Here is a 20,596-nt window from a genome sequence, read left to right on the forward strand (position 1 = left end):
AAGTAAACAACATCAACGCTTACAAAATAAAAGCTGTGTAAATAAATTAGAGCAATTCAATTGTATGTTAATGTGTAGTAATGGCCATGCAAACATCAAACTAAATGGCCATTATAAGAAAACTAATTGTGTTCAGTATTTAAACTAGTATTTAGTATTTATTTACAGTACAGAAATGGGGAAGAAATATTCCATTATTGTGAGTTTAGATCTAATATGAAGAACTAAAAATGTTCTCAATGATTTAACACATTTACTTGCAAACATTATATATATATATATATATATATATATATATATATATACTTCATATGTTAAAACACCTACATTGAACCTAAAATGTTGAAGATGAAAGTTCATGGACAAAAAGTTTTAACATTTTTACGTACCCTTTTGCTTTCTAAGGTTAATGTTAAATGGTCTTAAATTCATTTAAGATTTAAATGTTAAATTAATTTTTTAATTTTTCATTTTTTTAATAAACATTACAACATAAAATGAGTTCACAATGGCTGAAAAAATGTCAAATATAAACCAAATAGCAAAGTATTTAATATTTTATTTTGGCATAACATTTAGAAACCATTAATGTGTGCATTTGTGATTAAGGGCAAAGAAGTGAAGTTGAAGCATCTCAAGTCTAATTCTTTAATGACTCTTTGAATACATTATAATGATAAAAAAACGTTCTCTATTGTAGACTTCATCATAGGTTAAAGAAAATCAGAAAACTGCAGTGTGGCCTGCCAGAAAGTTGTTCAAAATATAACGGAGAAAGGACTTCGGTTTATAGAATTATTAAGATATTGTCATTATACAGTCAGTAATAAGTATATTTCGTAAAGCACAGAAAGAGTCGAGGGTTTATATCGTTTTAATGTGTTACCCAAGACTGGTGTTACCTAGGATTGTTGAGCAGAACGCTTCACACTCCTGTCCAGTTGGTGGCGGTAATGTCACCATCTAAGCTGAAGTCTTCAGAGCGAAGCAGCTTTTTCCAATCCAGCAGGTGGCGATAATAACATCTGTTTATACGCATTGTCCACTAGCCGCCGTCGTTGCAGGACTAAAAACGACATACATCTAATAAACTGACAACACACACTAAATCTAAACGAAAGGGTTATTTTAAATTGCGAGGTAAGGTTAACATTTCCCCTCTAAAAGATTTTCCCCCTTTTTCATTGCTCTAATACTTCACTTCTGTTTTCTAGAATTCTGAGCTAATTGCTAATGAGAAACCAACGTAAGAACTCTTAAAAATAGTATCGTATCCTATTTTATAACGTTTGAACAGTTTAGTAACCCAATGCGTGCGTTTCGCAAGCAAATGAATTTGACAGCAACAACCTCGTGTGTCTTTTTAGAAGTGTGTTTGTATATCCCTCAAAATGTCGTACATGCTCCCTCACCTTCACAATGGCTGGCAAGTGGACCAGGCTATTTTATCAGAGGAAGACCGTGTGATAGTTATACGATTCGGCCACGATTGGGACCCTACGTGCATGAAAATGGATGAAGTGCTGTACAGCATCGCCGAAAAGGTAATCCAGTGTCCGAATATTCAACCACCGAACTGAACGTGAACACGTCAGATCAGCTATAATGTGGTGTATGAATGTGTTTAGCTGATCTTTAATTACACCAATAATTTGGGAATAATTCTGTATATTATTAGCGTTAGTCTATCGATGTTGCATGTGTCTAATATCACGTGTTTCCTCAGGTGAAGAATTTTGCAGTCATTTATCTTGTGGACATCACAGAAGTGCCAGATTTCAACAAGATGTACGAGTTGTATGATCCTTGCACAGTCATGTTCTTTTTCAGGTAAGTCCTCGGGAAGTAAAACGAATACAGCAAATCAATTTCTCCACTGTATTCAGCCGTTCAGAATATGATCGTTTATTTAAAGGTATAGTCAACCCCAAAATGAAAATCCTCTCATCATTTACTCTCCATGATGCTGTCCCAGATATAATGACTGACTGTGGATCACATATATTTTTCAGAAAAATAATATACTCCTTTGTTGCAAATTACCATAGAAAATCTATTTAGCACTTCATTTTTCACTAGGTAGGAAGTTGTCATCTTATAGACTATCATGCATAAATGTAAAGTTTTTTTTTTTTGGTTTGTAACAGTGTGTTAAAATTCGTATCATATTAGTCTTTTTTATGCCCATAAGCACAGAATGTAGTGTTGTCTCCCCCTAGTGGTGATATTAATTCTTTAGTATTGTGGATTAACAAGCTCTGTTTTACCATTAGTTATTTCTTTACTGGTTGTACTAGTTTTCCAGTGCATATTTATGCTAACACTTATTTCTGATTTTGCTTATCTCTCTCAGGAACAAGCATATCATGATTGATCTTGGCACTGGTAACAACAACAAGATCAACTGGACCATGGAAGACAAGCAAGAGATGATAGACATTGTTGAGACCGTCTACAGGGGGGCGAGAAAAGGACGGGGTCTCGTAGTGTCCCCTAAAGATTACTCAACAAAATACAGATACTGATCTCTGTGCTCTTATTTAGTCTTTGGAATTTTTTTCTTCTTTTCATCATTGGACAATATCTGAGCATTCAGCGGTATGGTCATATGGAATCTTTAATGGCCTTGTTTTGGTTTTTTGGCTTTAGAACTAAATGTGTTATATAGTTGCAGTTATGGTCACAAGTCTTTTATAATGTTGTCTGTCTGAAAATGTTACTGTATTTTGACTGAATAAATATTTTGTTTCTGCTGTTTGTATTTCTAAAGTCTGTCATGGCAGCACTAATTATTAAACATGTCAGAATAAAATAAATTGTATGTTCAGCAGCTCAATCAAAATGAACTACATTTATTATTAAGCTCAAGGAGGACATACCCTAATATGGAGTCAAAACTATAAATATATGCCATTACAAAATGTAGTTAAGACAATTATATATTTATGCTTTATAAATATTTACACTACTTAATCTATTTAAATAGGTAATTACACTTATATGTAATGCCAACATAAGTAGAATATGTAGATTAAATGTGGTGTGGGTGAATTGTTTTTCGTATTTTACAGTTTAATCACAGCTGTATCCTAAAGAATATGATTTGATTGATTTCAGTGTGTCGAGTATTTTGAATTTGACCACCAAAAAGCTTCCTTCACCGGGGCCCGTTGTAAGTTACTTAATATTAAAATGTAGTGTCTTATCGGTTTAATTCGGGATGAACATGAACAGTACTGTTATCTTGGGCACTTAAATATATGTGAATAATTCTAGATATCTTAGTATCCGAATGGTTTAGAGTACACATTAGCTTATTTTTTACGTTTGCCACATAAAAGTTCCATCAGATTTTTCTCTGATCTGAACAATGTGACCTAAACCTTAAATACAGCATATTTTTATTCAAACAATTTTTATTTTTATGCTTATACATTTTTACTATTTAATATGGACTAAAACATGTCAGCCAATGACATGTTTCGCATTATTGTTGGTAATAACAATGATGATAATAACAATACTACTACTACTAATAGTAAATTATTCTCTAGTTTTGATGATAGGTTTTCTTATATTAAAACATTAATCTCAATAAATGTTCATATTTTTCTGAAAGCAATGGTTCAACTTTTTAAAGCTAAAAATAGTTTAAATGTTGTTAAATGTGTTTAATAAGTAAATATATATTCATATTTATGCATTAAAATATACCAAGTAGATAATTTGGTAAATTTATACAAAGGTTAGTATAGTAAACTAAAACTATAAAAATATATATTAAAAAAAATCATTCATTTAAAATAATGTTAACTGAAATAAAATCTACTTATTTTATTTTAGCTAGTTGACAAGGCAGCATTTCTCATGTTCATGTAGTTTATGTTTATATTCTAAAAAAGTTAACAAAGCAATCAAAATAAATAACTATACAGACATTTAAAAACAGCAAAAACTGATACAAATAACAAAAACAAACTTACTAAAACTTTAACTAAAATGAAAATGACAAAAGCTATAGTAATACGTCAGTGATAGTAATAATCTGAAATGTGAAAATCTGCTCCCAGAATGCTAGGGCCCACCCTGCGTTTATAGAACTGTTGTCTTCCCATAATGACTGAGCCATATTACTTGCACTTGTAGTTTATCATCACACACAGATTTATGACTCTTTACTCTGACAAATATGTCGTGTTGGATTCGGTGTTGTCATGCACGGCCCTGAACGGCATGGAATATGAGAGTGAAAGTGTTCATTCTAACATTAATGAAAAATTGGGAATTTGTGATATTTACATTAGCTTATCTTAACGCAGAAAGTGCAAAATGAGACAAAATAAAGTCATTGAGTTGCTCAAAGCGTGACAGTCACACACAGGTGGTTGATGCTGTACTTAAGAGTCGCGAGTGCACTTGAAGTTGGTTTTAAACAAAATCTTAAAACTTAAGCTTCCAAGTGACCCAGCAGAAGTGGCCTAATCCACTTTCAAACTCCATGTATGTGGGGCAGAGCAGAGTTGGGATAGTAAATGGGGGCACGGTGAGTCCAAACAACAAGATGAATTTGAGGAAATTCTCAGGGGGTCTAACACAGGAACCTGGCAATATTTCAGTAAGAATCTGGTACCACAGGCAATTTGCCTGTCTCATGTTTGATTAAATGTAGATAAAATCTGTTTGTTGGTTCATCAAGAGCACCAGAGGAATTTGGAAGGAGTACTTGTGTCTGATGTCTGTCTGCCCTTGTTTTTCAGATGTACCATCAGTTTCATACCTAGTTGTAACCACAACTGAAACAACTAACAGTGTACAGTCAATTAAGGTGGTACCACCACAATTCCTCAAAATAAACACACAGCTTTGACGTATGACCATGTGGAAGCTGTGTCTAGAATCACAGCTGGTCCATAAATTACTTTCCTAACACCCATGTCAGGTATCTGAGACCATTTGCTCAGTAGATACTCACACTGGTAATGCAGCTGGCTTTGGATGAGGATGTTATCCTGTCAGTTCATTACCAACCAGAAGAACCAGCTAGAACCGATGCACCACTTCCTTAGCTGCCATTTCTAATGAAGGGAAGCTGATTTGAACTACTTCCTCAATAAATAACATGTTGTAATGGAAAAAGTCACACTTTAAGTTTTAGAAACTTTGATTCCAATAAGAGTAATACACACATCTGCTGCTGCACAACAGTAATTAATTGTCCATCCTTGACTCTAGCTAGTTTTTATGCTGCAACATTTGTCTTGTACTCTAATATTGCCTAATATTGTAAATATGTGATAAAGTCATATCAATTTGCTTATATAATGTAGAATGATTGCCTGTGTTAAATGTAAGAACAATGTGTGTTTCTGTTGGTTTCTTTTGTTATTAAATGCATCAAAAAGTTATTAAAACTCTTCAACTCTTAAATTCTTTCATGACTCTTTTCTAGAGGTTAGAGGTTTCTCGTTTCAGGTGAGGTCAATATATGCACAATGTTTATGTGGTTTAAAGGGATAAGAACTATAAATCTCCTTCTAAAAAAATATAAATGTAATTTTAAAATAAACTGCTTTAAATATAGTTTTTATTCAAGTTTTCAAGTTTACTTTTTGTATAGCACTTTTTACGAAACAAATTATTGCAAAGCAACTTTACGGAAAATTAAGTTTCTACAATATTAATATGGAAACATTTAATTGTTGGGGTGATGTCAACCAAGGTCAAGGTTGCTGAGGTCAATTTTTCGTCTTCGTAATAAATAATAAAAATGAAAGATTATTAAATTAACCACTTGTTATCATTTATTATTGGCTAATGCAGTGGCATTCATACAATGGTGTTTCGTGTATTCAGAGTTGTTCACAGTGTTAAAGAGATGGATTCTCATGTTAAACATGAAAAGAATCGGAAAGCTTGTATATTTCTTTTATAAATATGATAAAGCTAAAGACTTTTTGTATATATGAAGGATGCAGTACTACTCTATAGTTACTCAAGATTAACATGAGATTAGGTGAAACCATACATGTTATGTACCCTTTAAGTTTTTGAGGAAACGGTCCAAGCGAAAGCCTCTGCCTCACTCAGACCTTTATTTTGAAAGCCATTACTCTTGTCTGAACGCATGAGTTGCTGATGATGGCGTTCTTCGCAATTCGCATCACTGTCGGAAGCGATCGTGAGATATACAGAGCAGTTCAATTTCAGTTAACTTCGAGATGTTTAACTGTTTTTACTCAGTATGTATGCAGTTGTATTTTAAATTGTTTGCCGTTGCAAGCTATATTGATGCATTTCAGTGAACGACTTATTACTTAGGAGTTTTAATAGTAAGCAAATTATTATTGTTATTATTAAAAAAAGTTAACGCGATGATTGAGATTGACATTATTAAAATACGTTTGTGTACTAACGTTACAGATTTGTAAACAGCGGTTAATAGCGCATGTCTCTCGGCCCTTGTGCAATGATTTTGTCAGCAGTTACTGACTTGGGAGGGAGGAGGAGTTTTATTTTCCACTCCTGAAGACAAAAATTTTTATTACACGTCAATCTCCCTTTCTTTAAGGTCAATTCTTTTGTCACTGAGTGATCGGATCACTGTGCAGCAATGTCTTACCTTCCAACTCTCTTTAAATACGTCGATGAGCACCAGGAAGACTATGTGAAGGTAGTGAGATTTTCTTTACTGTATTAGCCAAAACTTGGAAAATGTGTATACTTTAAGCTAATATAGTTTAAAAAAAAATTAATGACCTTTTATTTATTTATTTATTTATTTTTATTATTCATATACTGTTATTTAAAATGTTTGATGAATTTAGAATGATTTGACATGATGGTATTCTGTATGTTTTTTTAATGGAAATGTGATCACTTTGTGTTTGAAGCGCCTGTCACAATGGGTTGCTGTACAGAGTGTGTCTGCCTGGCCAGAGAAACGAGGAGAAATAAAGAAGATGATGGAGATAGCAGCCAAAGACATTGAGAGACTGGGAGGAACTGTGGAGATGGTTGACATTGGCATGCAGAAGGTGTTTTATTTTTCTTAGAAATGAATAACGTTAATACGATATGAATCTAAATCTCCTGCCATGGAGTTGGAATTTATATTTTAATGTCTGGCTTTGCAGCAATAACAGCCTTGAACTCAAACATTTCAAGCTGCTTCCTGCTTATTTGTTTTTGTGGTTGACCATCTGACTTCCATGTGTCACATGTCATGTAGTTATGCTTGAATGTACTCAACTAAGAATCACATGAAAAAGTATTTGCTAGTGGTTCCACCCAGTATTTTGTCATTATCTTATGTTGTTTCAAATCCATATGCAATAGTTTTTCTCAGAAATGGTGAAATTGTTTTATAAAATCTTTAATAAATAGTTAGCAATACATACTAATACATAATCTTACATTTCTCATGCATGGCCTTTTTCTTGTTTTTATTCAGTTGCCAGGTGGTGAAGAGATCCCTCTTCCTCCAATAGTTCTGGGCAGACTTGGCTCAGACCCAGGCAAGAAGACAGTGTGTATTTATGGGCACTTGGATGTGCAGCCAGCCAACACTGAGGATGGCTGGGACTCACCGCCCTTCACCCTGGTGGAGAAAGACGGTATGAGTGTGCATGTACAAGTCATTGCCTTTTGAAAAAGGTGTACAGTAGCATTGTCTTGGGTTTAAGGAGACTTTCACCAATTCTGAAATTTCACAACTAGATTCAAATTTCAAGAATCTCTAAAATTATCTTTTTTTTTTTTTTTTTTTTGCATAGTAATTCTCTGGTAATCTATTACAACTGGCATGAAGTTATAGTTTTTGTTAAATTAATACCAAAGCCACACATTATGTGCACTTATATAAACAAATTAAACTGCTTGCTGTAATGATTACAGTTTTTGACATTTTATTTGACTGTGGCTCATGCTTCTTTTAATTGTCTTTAGGTAAAATGTACGGACGTGGATCTACTGATGATAAAGGCCCTGTATTAGCCTGGTTCAACATCATTGAGGCCTATCAGAAGATAGGACAGGTGCAATCACTGTATTTTCTTTCCAGTGGTACTGTTTGCTTACTTATTAAGCCTGTAACACCAGTGCAAAGTCCTCATGTATTGCAAACAGTATGACTGTATCAGTGGATCAAGATGCTAGAAGTACAGCATTGCCTGTATTACTTAATCTGGTTAATGTAACTTTAATTGTAAAAATTTAGAATGTTAATTAAAAATTGCAGGTGCATGTGCACTTAAAGCCCAACACTGTATATCAATGTGTTGAAAATCAATTCACATTTCATCCAGTCCTCTCCTTATCCAGCGATTACCACAGTTTCTCAATCATTATCACCTGAGAGAAATGTCGCTGCTTTTAAAGTTCCTCATTTACAGACTTTAACTGACAGCAGAACAGTCTAAAGGTTGTTTTGTGATCTTTGATCATTTTTAAAAGTCTTGAGTCAAGCTAACTTTATCAGGCCAGATGTAATTTAATTAACTGTAAGCCTAATTGTAATATTATGCAGCGTCTCTGTGATACATGACAAACACTAAAAGTAAGAGTACTTTTTCTTGATGACCATGACAAGTTTTAGCATCATAAAATGTTTGGTTTGTAAAGGAATCACACATTTTTACAAATTAGTCTTTCATTTATTGGATTTTTTTTTTTACTAAAAATGAAATGTACTTAATCACAGGAACTGCCCATCAATATAAAGTTCTGCTTTGAGGGAATGGAGGAGTCTGGATCAGAAGGATTGGACGAGCTGGTTTTCTCTCGCAAAGATACTTTCTTTAAGGATGTGAACTATATCTGCATTTCTGATAACTACTGGCTTGGGAAGACCAAGCCCTGCATTACCTATGGCCTGAGAGGAGTCTGCTACTTCTACGTTGAGGTAGGAGTTATTTTGTAACTTTAACGTCAAAAGAAATGTAAGATTTGTAGCAGTGGTATTTAATGATATGAACACATATACTACATGAATAAAGCAATTATAAAAACTAAATAATTCAATATATATAATTTCATAATGTTAATGAAGGCATTAGATCTGCGCAAAGGCAAAGTTTTGCGATTTTTCTCATGTGTGATGAACAAGAGCAAGTCTTTTATGTTTTCAGGTGGAATGCTGTGATAAAGATCTTCACTCTGGAGTGTTTGGAGGATCTGTTCATGAGGCCATGACTGACCTCATAGGTTTGATGGGTGAGACTGGTGTCTGCATATTCTTTTGGTAGAAACAGCATCAGGTTGGTCATACAAATGTATGACAGGGATTCCTTTGGTTGTGTTTGATTACACTGGGATATCTGTCTATTGTTGACTGGCTAAAGTTACTTGTGAGTTTAGAGCAGTCGTCAAATATTTGATTATGCATTGACAAACCTTAAAAAAAAAATTATTGTTGTTTGTTGTACCATTATTATATATGCTTTGCTTTGAAAGTGTTTTTTTTTTTAGGGTCTTTGGTGGATAACAAAGGGAAAATTTTAATACCAGGGTTATATGACCAGGTGGCTAAATTGACTGATGAAGAGAAGAAGCTCTACGAAAAGATCGAGTTTGACATGGAAGAATATGCCAGAGATATTGGAGCTGGCAAACTGCTTCATGACACAAAGGTAAATCATCCCAGTCTTTCAGCGTTTTCAGTCAGCTGGAGTCATTTTATGTTTCTGTTACGATGCAAAGCAGCGTTAACAAATAAAATAAAATCAGCGTTAGCAAATAAAATAAAATACAATTCTTACTTGAAATAAAATGAACATTAACTAAACTAAAATAAAATATAAAAAACATAAACTTATTTTATTTCAGCTCTTTGCCAAGGCAACATTTCTAATTTTTGGTTAAAATGTAGTTAAATTGAAGCACTAAAATAAATAAATAAACAAAAACATATATATATATATATATATATATATATATATATATATATATATATATATATATAATAAAAATGACAATAACACACAACAGATTTACTAAAAATTTAACTAAAATTAAAATGAGAAGTAAATATAACAATAGAATCTAATTCAAAGAAAACCTATAATAGTATGTCAATGATAGTAAAATAACACTAATTCAAATAGGGCTGTGTATTTATTAGTATTCATTTATTGCAATAGATTGTCAATGTTTTTTTGTTTTTTCATAAATTGCCCCATTTAGTCATGCTGCCTGCCTTCATGTTCTATTTTCATCGATATATGTATATTAAATCAAATAATATATCAGTTTGTCTGTGCAGGAGCAAATTCTGATGCATCGTTGGAGATACCCATCCCTGTCTCTGCATGGCATAGAGGGAGCGTTCTCTGAGACAGGAGCCAAAACGGTCATTCCCCGCAAGGTCAATGGCAAGTTCTCTATCCGCCTGGTCCCTGACATGGATCCGAAAGTGGTGGAGAAACAGGTTTGAAGTTCCAGTCATATTGAGTCGTCTGTATACCTTACAGACATGGTTGTTGTGCTTGTGCTGACATATGCGGCTTGTCTTATAGGTAATTACCCATGTAGAGAAGAAATTCGCCGAACTGCAAAGTCCCAACAAACTGAAAGTGTACATGGGACATGGAGCCAGGGCCTGGGTGTCTGACTTTAACCATCCTCACTACATGGCTGGCAGAAAGGCCATGAAGACTGGTAAGACACACTATATTGTATAACTGTAGACACATAGAGTCTAGCTTGTGTCAGAGCAACAGTGTAGTTATTTTCTTTCTTCTAAATGCAACGTATTTGTGGTCTAAAATCATTTCACTGATGTCAGTGTTTGGTGTGGAGCCTGACCTCACCCGTGAGGGATGTAGTATCCCTGTGACTCTGACCTTCCAGGAAGCAACCGGCCAGAATGTCATGCTGCTGCCTGTCGGTTCCTCTGACGACGGAGCTCACTCACAGAATGAGAAACTCAACAGGTAATTTTGACGAATAGCTACGACAAACACCTTGTTTAGGTGTGACTGTGAAAACTGCAACTGTATGATAGCAGGTTATCATCTGGGCCAACTTCATTTGAGCAGAACTTCAAATCTTATAGATGGAATGGTCTTGGGATGCTTAAAAATGTTAATGTTTATTTATTTATTTTCAATATTTTTTCACTTTTTTGCTTTGACAGATCCAACTATATTCAGGGCACCAAGATGTTGGGAGCTTACTTCTATGAAGTATCTCAGCTTAGCTAACTGGAACGTCTGATTCTAAGTGTCTAGGCTGGTGTATTTTTAATTGTCAATAAAATACTTTGATAAGGGTATGGTCTCTTTTTTTTTTATTTATTTTTTTGCCAAGGATGGCATACATTTAAATGTTAAGGAAATATTGTTAAATAGTGATTGTGTGTAGATTGAGCAAAATGACCCGATGACAATCTGACTGTGCCATGCTGTATTACGTGCCTTTGCTGGCATCATGCTGCTAGATCTCTCAGTATATAGTCATTTTCAGGACATGAGGTGTATTTTCACTCAACTCTTTCTTTAGTCCAGTTCTGTCTATAATGATCCATCAAGCACATGTTTTGAAAGGACTGGTGATGCATACAATTTAGACCAAATGTGACCCTGGACCACAAAACCAGTCATATGGGTCATTTTCAAAAATTTATTTAGATTTATACATCTTCTGAAAGATGAATAAATAAGCACTGATGTATGGTTTGTTATGATGAGACAATATTTGGCCGAGATACAAGTATTTGAAAATCTGAGGGTGCAAAAAAATCTAAATACTGAGAAAATCGCAAAAAGTGTCAAAAGTGACAGCAGATACATTTATAATATTTCGAAAGATTTAATATTTTCACAATATTATTGTTTTACTGTATATTTGATCAAACATTAAGAATAAAAAAAAAATCCTACATGACATTATAGACCTTAAGCATGAATTTAAATGAGCAAAATATAAGATATATATTTGGACCAATATATAGTTAAAAATCATTTTAAAATGTTTTTTTTTTTTAATGCAGCTGGCCTAATCCCTTGAGTTTGAGCATATATAAACTAATGTACATCTTAAAAACCTATCGAAACACTTTTAAATAGGCATCCTTTACTCATCCTTCTTTTCACAATGGTGTATTTTTAATAGCATTCAAAAGATGTGATGCAGTTAAAGTGTGTATTTATGTGTGCGCTGATGTCTAATGCTCACAGGTGGACTGACAGCACACTGGTAGTTCTGCCCTCTATGAGTGGTAGGTCACATTTCTTCCGTACCTCCTCTTTTATAGCCCCAGGAGTGGTGCAACTACAGCCAGGCGAGGTAGATGAATCCAAATGGACAAACTTGTCTGGTGGTGCTATTTTCCCATGACACCCAGTCTCTAAATGTAACCAGACAGCCTATCTCTGCCCTTAAGAATTTTTTTTTTTTTTTTTTTACGTCTCTCTCTCTTCTGCTCGTGTTCGGACAGATTCAGTCCATCTGACAAATTTTTCTTTTTTTTAACACACCATGTTGAAATGCACATCGGATTTGTGAGATATCCTGGCCTGTAGCAATGGCTGTCAGTAGGAAGAGCTGTAGAGCAGAGGAATTTGAATATGAAACGTAAGAAGCAGAGCCGTGTTTCATCAGGTTCAAGAATGTCAGACCTCACAGTAAACACAGGATGTCCTTTCCTGTGATCTAAATTTGGTCATGAATGGATCTGCTGGTTTATTGTTTAACAAGACAAGCTTGGAATGCATTCTTGAGCTTAATAATGTTGAAAATGAGCAAGCTTGTATAAGTGCAATCCTTGACCTTATTTGTTTGCTTGTAGAACTATTGCTCTTCTGTATCAATAATTTTTCGCCACCTTTCAGTTGTAATCTAACATATACAGAGTCATTGTTTAAATGTATTCCCCTGGCCTGGGCCAAAGGAGTAGGTTGTATTGTGGTTTTCCTTTGTGGGTGTGCAGTTGTTTTTTTCCTTACAAATTGTTGCCACTAGATGGCGACAAATGCTCATGTTATTTTCATATTTCATTGCAACCGGTTTCCATACGTGATGTGCGTGCATTTAATTGTTGAAGCACATCTTAAACTATAGTCTTAAAAAAAAAAATACTTACTGTAGTAACAGCTCGTGCCAAAATACCACGTTTTACTCCTGCAATGAGTTAATATCGAAATTATATCAAAAAGGGTAAGACGCTTTCAGGATATTGTGATTCTCAAATTCGTATGACAGCTGTGGCGAATATCAAGAAACCAACCGTTGATAAATGAAATTTCTTCCTTCAATAACGACAGTGACTACAATATTTAGGATTAAATTATGGTTAGCAGGAGAAACCTTTGGTTTTTGAGGTTATTCATAACTTTGAGCGATGATTTCTGCTGACTTAATAAATGGTCCAGGTCCGCTAAAATACTTTGAGGTAAACCGTTCCTCTTTTTTTGTTTTGTTAATGTACGTGTTTTGTCTCTTCAGAAACGAATCGTTTCTTAGTTTTGAATAGAAGCCGAGTTCGAATTTGAATTTAGAAGGCGTTTTAAAATTATGTGAATTCAAAGAAATTAATAGAACTGTAACGTTATAGGAGTCAAAATGTGAAATTAGCAAGGGAAAAACGTTTCAAAATCACTGAGGTTTTTAGTATAGATAGATAGATATATTTGAAATGCCATACAATAGAAATGAATTATAATTACGTAAATTATAATAAATTTACCTGTGTGAATTAGGGAGGCTAAACACTTCATTTCCCAGAATGCATTAGTACAGTATGCTGAACTTCTGGACATTACAATTTGAATTTTGTTTTAGTAACTTCCTGTCAAGAGTTGAAAGGGAGTCTGTTTTTCAGTTGTAAAATTTGCACAACCCTGGTATAGTAGCAATTGTGTAGCATGTGTAAATTTACCAAAAAGATAACTAGTTTAATTGTATTTACCGTTGTCAAACCTCAAACATGTAGACACTCCACTGTGTTTTTGTCTATCAAACAGGAGATGTGCACTACAGAACAGACAGTAAATCAGGGTCAGTTTCACCTGCAGCCAGCCTCCATAAAACTGAAGGAGGGAGTTGAGCTCCACTCGTTTTATGAGGTCTGGCTCATTACCAGATTTCATTAGCTTGTCTCTCGTACACATTAATAAAAAAAAATTTCATTTTAAAAAGTTTTCAGCAGTTTGCCCTTTTCCTTTCAGTGAAGTCAAACATTTCCATCCTGTAAAGACCCGTCTTGCTGCTGGAGAGAAGCCAGGGTATGTATCCGTGTTTACAGCCGGTCGCACGCTCCTTTCATGCTGATGTCAGATTGGCACGACACATGGTAGGCACTTGGTAGTCGCCTCACTGTTGAACTCCCATCTTTTCGCTGTATCCAATTTACTTGGTTTTACCATCCAGCATTCATATCTCCTTGATGTCTTTCTCTCTTGTGTTGTCAGTTACAGCATGCGTCGTAGCACGACTCATTTCAGATATTATTCAGTTCTCTAAAGCCGTTGATCAGCATACTAAATTATGATTTCTGAACAGACTAACACTCCTCTAACACTCTAATACAATTAGGCCAAGACAGCTCGCCTGGTTATATTTAATGGGGATGACATCAGAGAAGATAGCAGAGAATGAATAAGTCATTCTTGGTCTCATTTCAAATGTGAAAGATTCATACCAGTAATTTAGATGACAGTATTAATTTAACATGACACTGCATTAATGGTCGATTTTAGATTCACAGAACACGTTTAAGTGGAATGGACTTCCTTAATTTGATGAGATGTGATGGCAGCGTGATGCCACGTCTCTCTCCATCGCTCTCTCCCTGCGGCATGGCAAGCACACACACACACACACACACACACACACACACACACACACACACACACACACACACACACACACACACACACAGATACACACCAAGCTTAAGCTGGTGTCCTCAACATGAATGGGAACTGGCTGAGCATGTGTGTCTGCATCTGTTTCGAACCAAGCACATGTTTTTGTTTTGATGATTGCTTGCTTTTGAGTGAAAAGATGTTAAGGTAGTTGAATGTGATGGATTTAAATAGCATCTGTAAATAAAATCCATATCTACACCATTATCATTCGCAAAGAACTTTCTAGAATCTAATTTTACATTTATTTGATATATAGATAAATGCACTATCCTTCAGAAATCATTCAAATATGCTGTTTTGGTTTTCAAGAAACATGTTCTATCATCAGTTATCATCAATGTTAAAAACAACATTTCATGTTTTGTGGGAATAGGTAATTTTTTTTCAGATTGTTTAAATGAATAGAAATTTCTAAATATAAAAAAAGAGCCCCATTTTTTAAAATATACTCGCTTTTGAAATATATCACGTTAATGCATCTTTGCTGAATAAAAATATTAAATTGTAAAAAATATATATATATAAACATTGTGACCCCAAAACCAACTGTAGTGTATGGGTATGTATGGTCAAATGATTTAACATGTAAATTATTTAAAATGCATTAGGATCCATTCTGATCTTTACAAATGATTTCTCAGCTTAGAGCAAACCTAACATTATTTTAATGCTATTTCATATAAATGTTGTTATTTTTCATGATAATAAATCTGTTAAAGTGTTAATAGATTCCAAAAGGCTGATTTAAAACAAGGTTTATTTGAAACATTTAGTATGAATTAAATAGGTTAAAAATGTATAAATCTATCAGTGAAAATCATTCTTCTGCATGTGAATATCCTTTTTTTTTTTTTGTATGAATATGTAAACAAAATTTTGTACATTTTCCCCATGTTATCCAGGATGATCTGTGGTTCCATTTACTTCTTTGTTTAGTTTTTGAATTAGTTATGTTATAACTTTGTTTGAACAGTTTCAAAATGCTAAAACTTTACTTATTTCCAATTTAAAGTGGAAAAAAAATCCAATATTTTCCACATTTTACCAGACTTTTGGATGCCGTGGACTCTACGTTTGTACACAGACAGCTGCTTTCACGAAATCCCACAGCGTCCTGCTTTCCGCAACATTCCTTCTCTTATTTTAACCCGCTCCTTTGTACAAGACGAATGGTTTTCCAGATCCATCGTCCGTCTCCTGGTTGGTTGCAGAAGCCACAGGTTGATGAAAAAGTTAGGTGTGTTATTGTCTGAGTCCCTGATGTGGTCGTGTGTCTCAGAGGCTTCTTAATGACTGGACTCTCCTGCACTCTGCCTCTCTGATGGATGGCAAGCAGGGACGGCCTCTCTTTCATCCCGACAGCATGACTGGTCTGATTTATTAATGACAATAATTAGGAGTAAACCTCTCTGCAACCAAACCCAGAGTGATTAGCACAGTAACGATGGCGGGGAGGGGTTGTGGATATGGCGATCTGATTAATGTCGGCCATTTTGACCTTTCTGAGCCGGGCTTCTCTGCAGTCTGGGGAGAGATGAGGGCAGCTGTGGTGTCCACTCACAATTAGGTGCTGAATGAATTAGAATGCAAAATGTACCACTCAAGTCATTAGCTGTGCTGTTCACGACATGATTATTCTATTGGAATGAATCCGGTGGTGAGCTTCTGTGTTATTTATATATGACAAAATGGCACTGGTCACTTTATTCGAGACGTTTTTTGCAGTTTCTCATTCTGGTGGTGTGGTTTATAAGGTTTATAATTAGATTCAATCTTGTTTTTCTCTTAACGATCTTGAGTAAACCTCATCTCACCTGCATCTTGCTCTCGGGAATCAGTCCAAAGTGGGAAAACACTGCTGCATTTTATTCCACGATTACCCTTTAGTCAAATAGCGAAGCAGACCCTTCTATTTACCTGTTTGAAAACACAAATCATCTCAGGAGATAGACACAGACTGATACCACGCAGACTCTGTGTGACATTTGATTAACGAATGTAAATGAAGGTCAAGAGTCATTTTGTGTGGCCATCTTCCCTTTGCCGGGCTGTGACAATGAAATCTTTGCAGACACCGGCACCAGTAATGTCCACATTTAAACCGCAGTCATTTAAGAGCTTGTGCCCAGTACAGCTGCATGTAATGGAGTTGGTCGGAAAGGTCAGATTGGAGTCTGTGTAGTCAGCAGCCAATGAATGGGAGACAAGGGAGATCAAAGTAAAAGCCATGTCAAGTAGTGCTGGTGAGCGATCGCGGTGCTGCACTTCGAAGACCCGCTCTGGGATCGGTTCCAGCTTTCCTTTCACTGCGGTTAAGAGATGGGCGACTGATTTGGGAATCTGTGATTTGTCAAAGCACGAATGTGTATGTTTAACCTTAGCTGTGACCGGAAGCGTGGCTTACTTTCTTCTTCTGTAAAAAACAAAATAATATATATAAGTCATGGGGTCCAATGCCAATCCACCTTAAGTGTATGGACAAAAACAGTTGGAGGTGTGCCATGGGCGGAGCTAAATAGTCACTAGCAAGCATGCAAAGCTTTTGCATTGTGATCATCTGCAAGCTGTGACATTGTTGACATAATTCCCTTAACGCTGACTTCTTTGGGAAGTTGAACAAGGTTGATAATTTCTGTGGCCTGAATGAAGCATGCTGATGGTTGATATGTGTGCGTGCTCTTCCTGGAAAAGTGCCCATAAAAGGAGTTCCGCCCTTTATGAGGTCAAACAGAGACACACTTGAAAAAAACTTTCAGAAACCCGGAAAGTGTGTTTTTGGCACAGAAATATTCTGTCATATGTCCATCTCGTTTTTTGAAACTTTGGTCATGTTTAGCATGAGAATTCAACTCTTTAGCAGTTTAAATAAGTCAGAATGTATTAAATAGTATTAGACCTCGCCTTTAAAAAGGAGAGTTGTGAAAACAATATTGTAATTTCTTATTAAACACAGTGAATAAATACATTTTAAGTGTCCAAAAGTGTCTAGATATGTTTTGTGCCCACTCAACAATGTTGGCAAGTGGCGGAGACACTTTTCCTTTGTAGTTTTGCTCAGTTCCAACCGGAAACGAAGTTGAAATCAAGGCCGATCGTCCTCTCAATGAGTTTGCCGGGTTTGAAAAACGCTCTCTCCATGTAGGTCATGTAATGAAACTTCTCGTCCCTCGCAGCTCTCTGCTGCCCAAGTCTAATTTGTCCTCATTAAAAGTCCCCCTGCCTCGTGTTATTATTTTCCTGCCCCATCTCCTAAAACACAAGGAACTGATTGAGCGTGGGGTAAAGTCGGTCATCATGACATGACCTGCAGAAACAGCAGAAAGAGTGTGACGGCTGACCCCGGCAAACTGCCTGCCTGCACATATTGCACAATCCTTCATATTTAATGGGGAAACACGAGCCTGTGATTTTGTCTGCATTCTCTCTAGTGTCTGCTGCTCGGGGTGGAGTGAAGCCACTTAATGAGAATCCCCTGTTCTCCTCCATCATTTTTAAACAGGCAGTGCACTCAGCAGCCTTGCCTTCCCTCCAAGGACCCCCCCACCTGCCCCCCCTCCCCGACATACTGTGCTTGTTTTTGTAAGTGCTAAATTATGTATAAGCTCCTTAAATGCTGTGAAACATCGGTTTAATATGAAGTAAACTTGTTTTCCATAATTCCACACTCAAATTCGGCCAGGATTCTTAACTTTGTTGGAAGCCGTCGATTTTCTTATTTTGTCTTTTGGAAACATTTACATCATACAGCAACGTAGAGAAGCGCAATTATTGCTTTTTTCTTTTTTTGCATTCTTTTTTCATATGTTATCCTTTATCATTTATATGGTAATAAAGTCTTACGGAGTTCGTAAGAGGATGGATGGGTAAACAGTCTGTTGCTTGATCTTCCACTTTGCTCATTTAGATTAAACTCCGACATCAGTAACGCTTTACCCCCAACAATTATGTCCCTCCGCTGGCGCGTGAGACCTGTTCCTGACAGCAAACCGACATCTTGACTCGCCTCAACCCGCCGCAGCCAGCTCTTAACACAACTGCTATTGTTAAATGTCCTCCGCAGCCGTAATATCTTCTAATCCTCAAATAGAGTGGAGTTAAAAACTACAAGCTCCAAACTATTTTTACTTGCCTCACTAGTTGTGGCAGATGAGAAGGGATCTCTGCGTAGATGATTATATTGTCATCCCCTGATCTTTACTGCTGGAGTAATTGTAAATCATTGCTTCATGGCACGTCAGAGGTTGTCGGTAGCAGGCAATTAAATGGCACAATATAATAGAGCAAATTATTGCCTGTCAGATTTTGAACAACACAGTTGGTATTTGAATTACACTTAATCATTACATGCATTAGAAAGCTCATTGGAATCCTGCTTAGGACTGAACATGAGCCATTGCATTATTTAAACCTCTAATTGTGAAAGCCATTTATTTGTGGTTACTGTACAACAAAAAGTGTCTCACCAAGCGGGCCGGCTTTAAAAGCCTGATATATCCAAATCAGCATCTTCAGACGCATGAACCAAATTGGTCAAAATGGGCAATTTCACCGGGGTGGAGAAACATTTAGCCATGCAAAGTGTTTTGTAATTTCAGACTGCGAGGATGAATATTAAATATTTTCTTTTAGCCAGGCCCAAGCCAGGTCCCCTTTTTTGCATAATTCATCAGGCTAAACAGATGAGGTTATAATTTGTCTAGACACCACATATCTGTTTCTCGGGGGTTTCTCAGCCCTCCCCGCTTGCACCCTGGACCCAACAACCAGATTCTTCAATATGCCAAGCAGCCGATGACAAAATATCAAAATTGCATAACACAAGTCTTTCAATTTGTAGAACTTTGTAGTGGCTTTTAATAAAGAAATACTTGATCTTTCGCAACCTGAACGCAGATAATCCAAATATGATAGATAAACGAATGATCAATTTTTGTCTTGGTTTCCTGGAGCCGCTAATTATTGGTAGCGTATTATTCATATTCTTTCACAACATAAGCAGAAGTTACTTTGCACAATCTGCCACAAGGTCCAGAGCAGACACCCTGTATTAACAAGACTTAAGTACTGTTGTCATGGCCGCTCTGCCAGCTCATAGATTGTAATTATTGGTTAGCACTATACTGTGATGCGTATGGGTTGAATAACAATATTAAGAAGCGCGGTGATGTTAAAAAGGATATCAGTTTTACAGGTCTGTGTAAATATGCCACAGCTTGCTGTTATGACTGTTTCGTATGTTAAGTCGTTGAAAGTTCGTTTGTTGCTTTGTCGCAGGGGTCGTTGATCTCCCCACCGTGGTTACTGAGATCTTTTTCGGAGCCCTTCCTGTTGTTGTCAAGCCGTCTCAGCCCTGTCTGTCATATCATATCAGCTCGCCACTCCCATCCCGTTTAAAGTACCGCTTTGGCTCATGTTACTCCAGAAGTCAGTTCCTCCAGAAACATCTGTTTCTTTTCAGAGGGAGGAGAGACAAATTTGTCACCCCTGTATCTGTACTCATATCGAGTCCTTTGGCTTTTCGGACAGGTTGGAATTATGGAGGGAGGGTGAAAGGCAAATAGCCCTATAGCTCAATCACCATTGTTTGGAATCAGTCAGTGGTAATATTAGTGTTGCCCAGAACACAATTACTCAATAGCGGCGTCTTTAACGTCGTCTTGAATTTATCCTCTTGACAGATCCGGAGACTGATAATTTAATGCAAGTTATGATTAAAATCCCCTTACTGTCAA

General features: G+C 36.0%; 2 protein-coding genes across 4 annotated transcripts; both read left to right on the forward strand.

Annotated features, from left to right (window-relative positions):
• Positions 1-997: 997 nt before the first annotated feature.
• On the forward strand, positions 998-2,753 carry LOC127934937 (thioredoxin-like protein 4A). 2 transcript variants are annotated; one of them, XM_052532509.1, is made up of 5 exons: positions 1,007-1,140; positions 1,215-1,246; positions 1,368-1,544; positions 1,727-1,830; positions 2,354-2,753. In XM_052532509.1, the coding sequence occupies exons 3-5, from the start codon at positions 1,392-1,394 to the stop codon at positions 2,523-2,525; spliced, it is 429 nt and encodes a 142-aa protein (XP_052388469.1). In that variant the 5' UTR covers positions 1,007-1,140; positions 1,215-1,246; positions 1,368-1,391; the 3' UTR covers positions 2,526-2,753. The 2 variants fall into 2 exon arrangements, with proteins under 2 accessions (XP_052388470.1, XP_052388469.1); XM_052532510.1 differs by lacking the exon at positions 1,215-1,246 and having other exon boundaries at positions 998-1,140.
• Positions 2,754-6,107: 3,354 nt separating this feature from the next.
• On the forward strand, positions 6,108-11,267 carry LOC127935903 (cytosolic non-specific dipeptidase). Of its 2 annotated transcripts, none has more exons than XM_052534120.1 (12): positions 6,108-6,239; positions 6,569-6,670; positions 6,891-7,034; positions 7,451-7,613; positions 7,945-8,033; positions 8,699-8,899; positions 9,126-9,210; positions 9,466-9,626; positions 10,259-10,423; positions 10,512-10,653; positions 10,781-10,928; positions 11,132-11,267. In XM_052534120.1, exons 2-12 carry the CDS (start codon positions 6,611-6,613, stop codon positions 11,196-11,198), a joined length of 1,425 nt encoding a protein of 474 aa, XP_052390080.1. In that variant the 5' UTR covers positions 6,108-6,239; positions 6,569-6,610; the 3' UTR covers positions 11,199-11,267. The 2 variants fall into 2 exon arrangements, with proteins under 2 accessions (XP_052390080.1, XP_052390081.1); XM_052534121.1 differs by having other exon boundaries at positions 6,209-6,329.
• Positions 11,268-20,596: the final 9,329 nt, after the last annotated feature.

This window comes from Carassius gibelio, chromosome A19, assembly GCF_023724105.1.
Source record: "Carassius gibelio isolate Cgi1373 ecotype wild population from Czech Republic chromosome A19, carGib1.2-hapl.c, whole genome shotgun sequence".
Lineage (NCBI taxonomy): Eukaryota > Metazoa > Chordata > Actinopteri > Cypriniformes > Cyprinidae > Carassius > Carassius gibelio.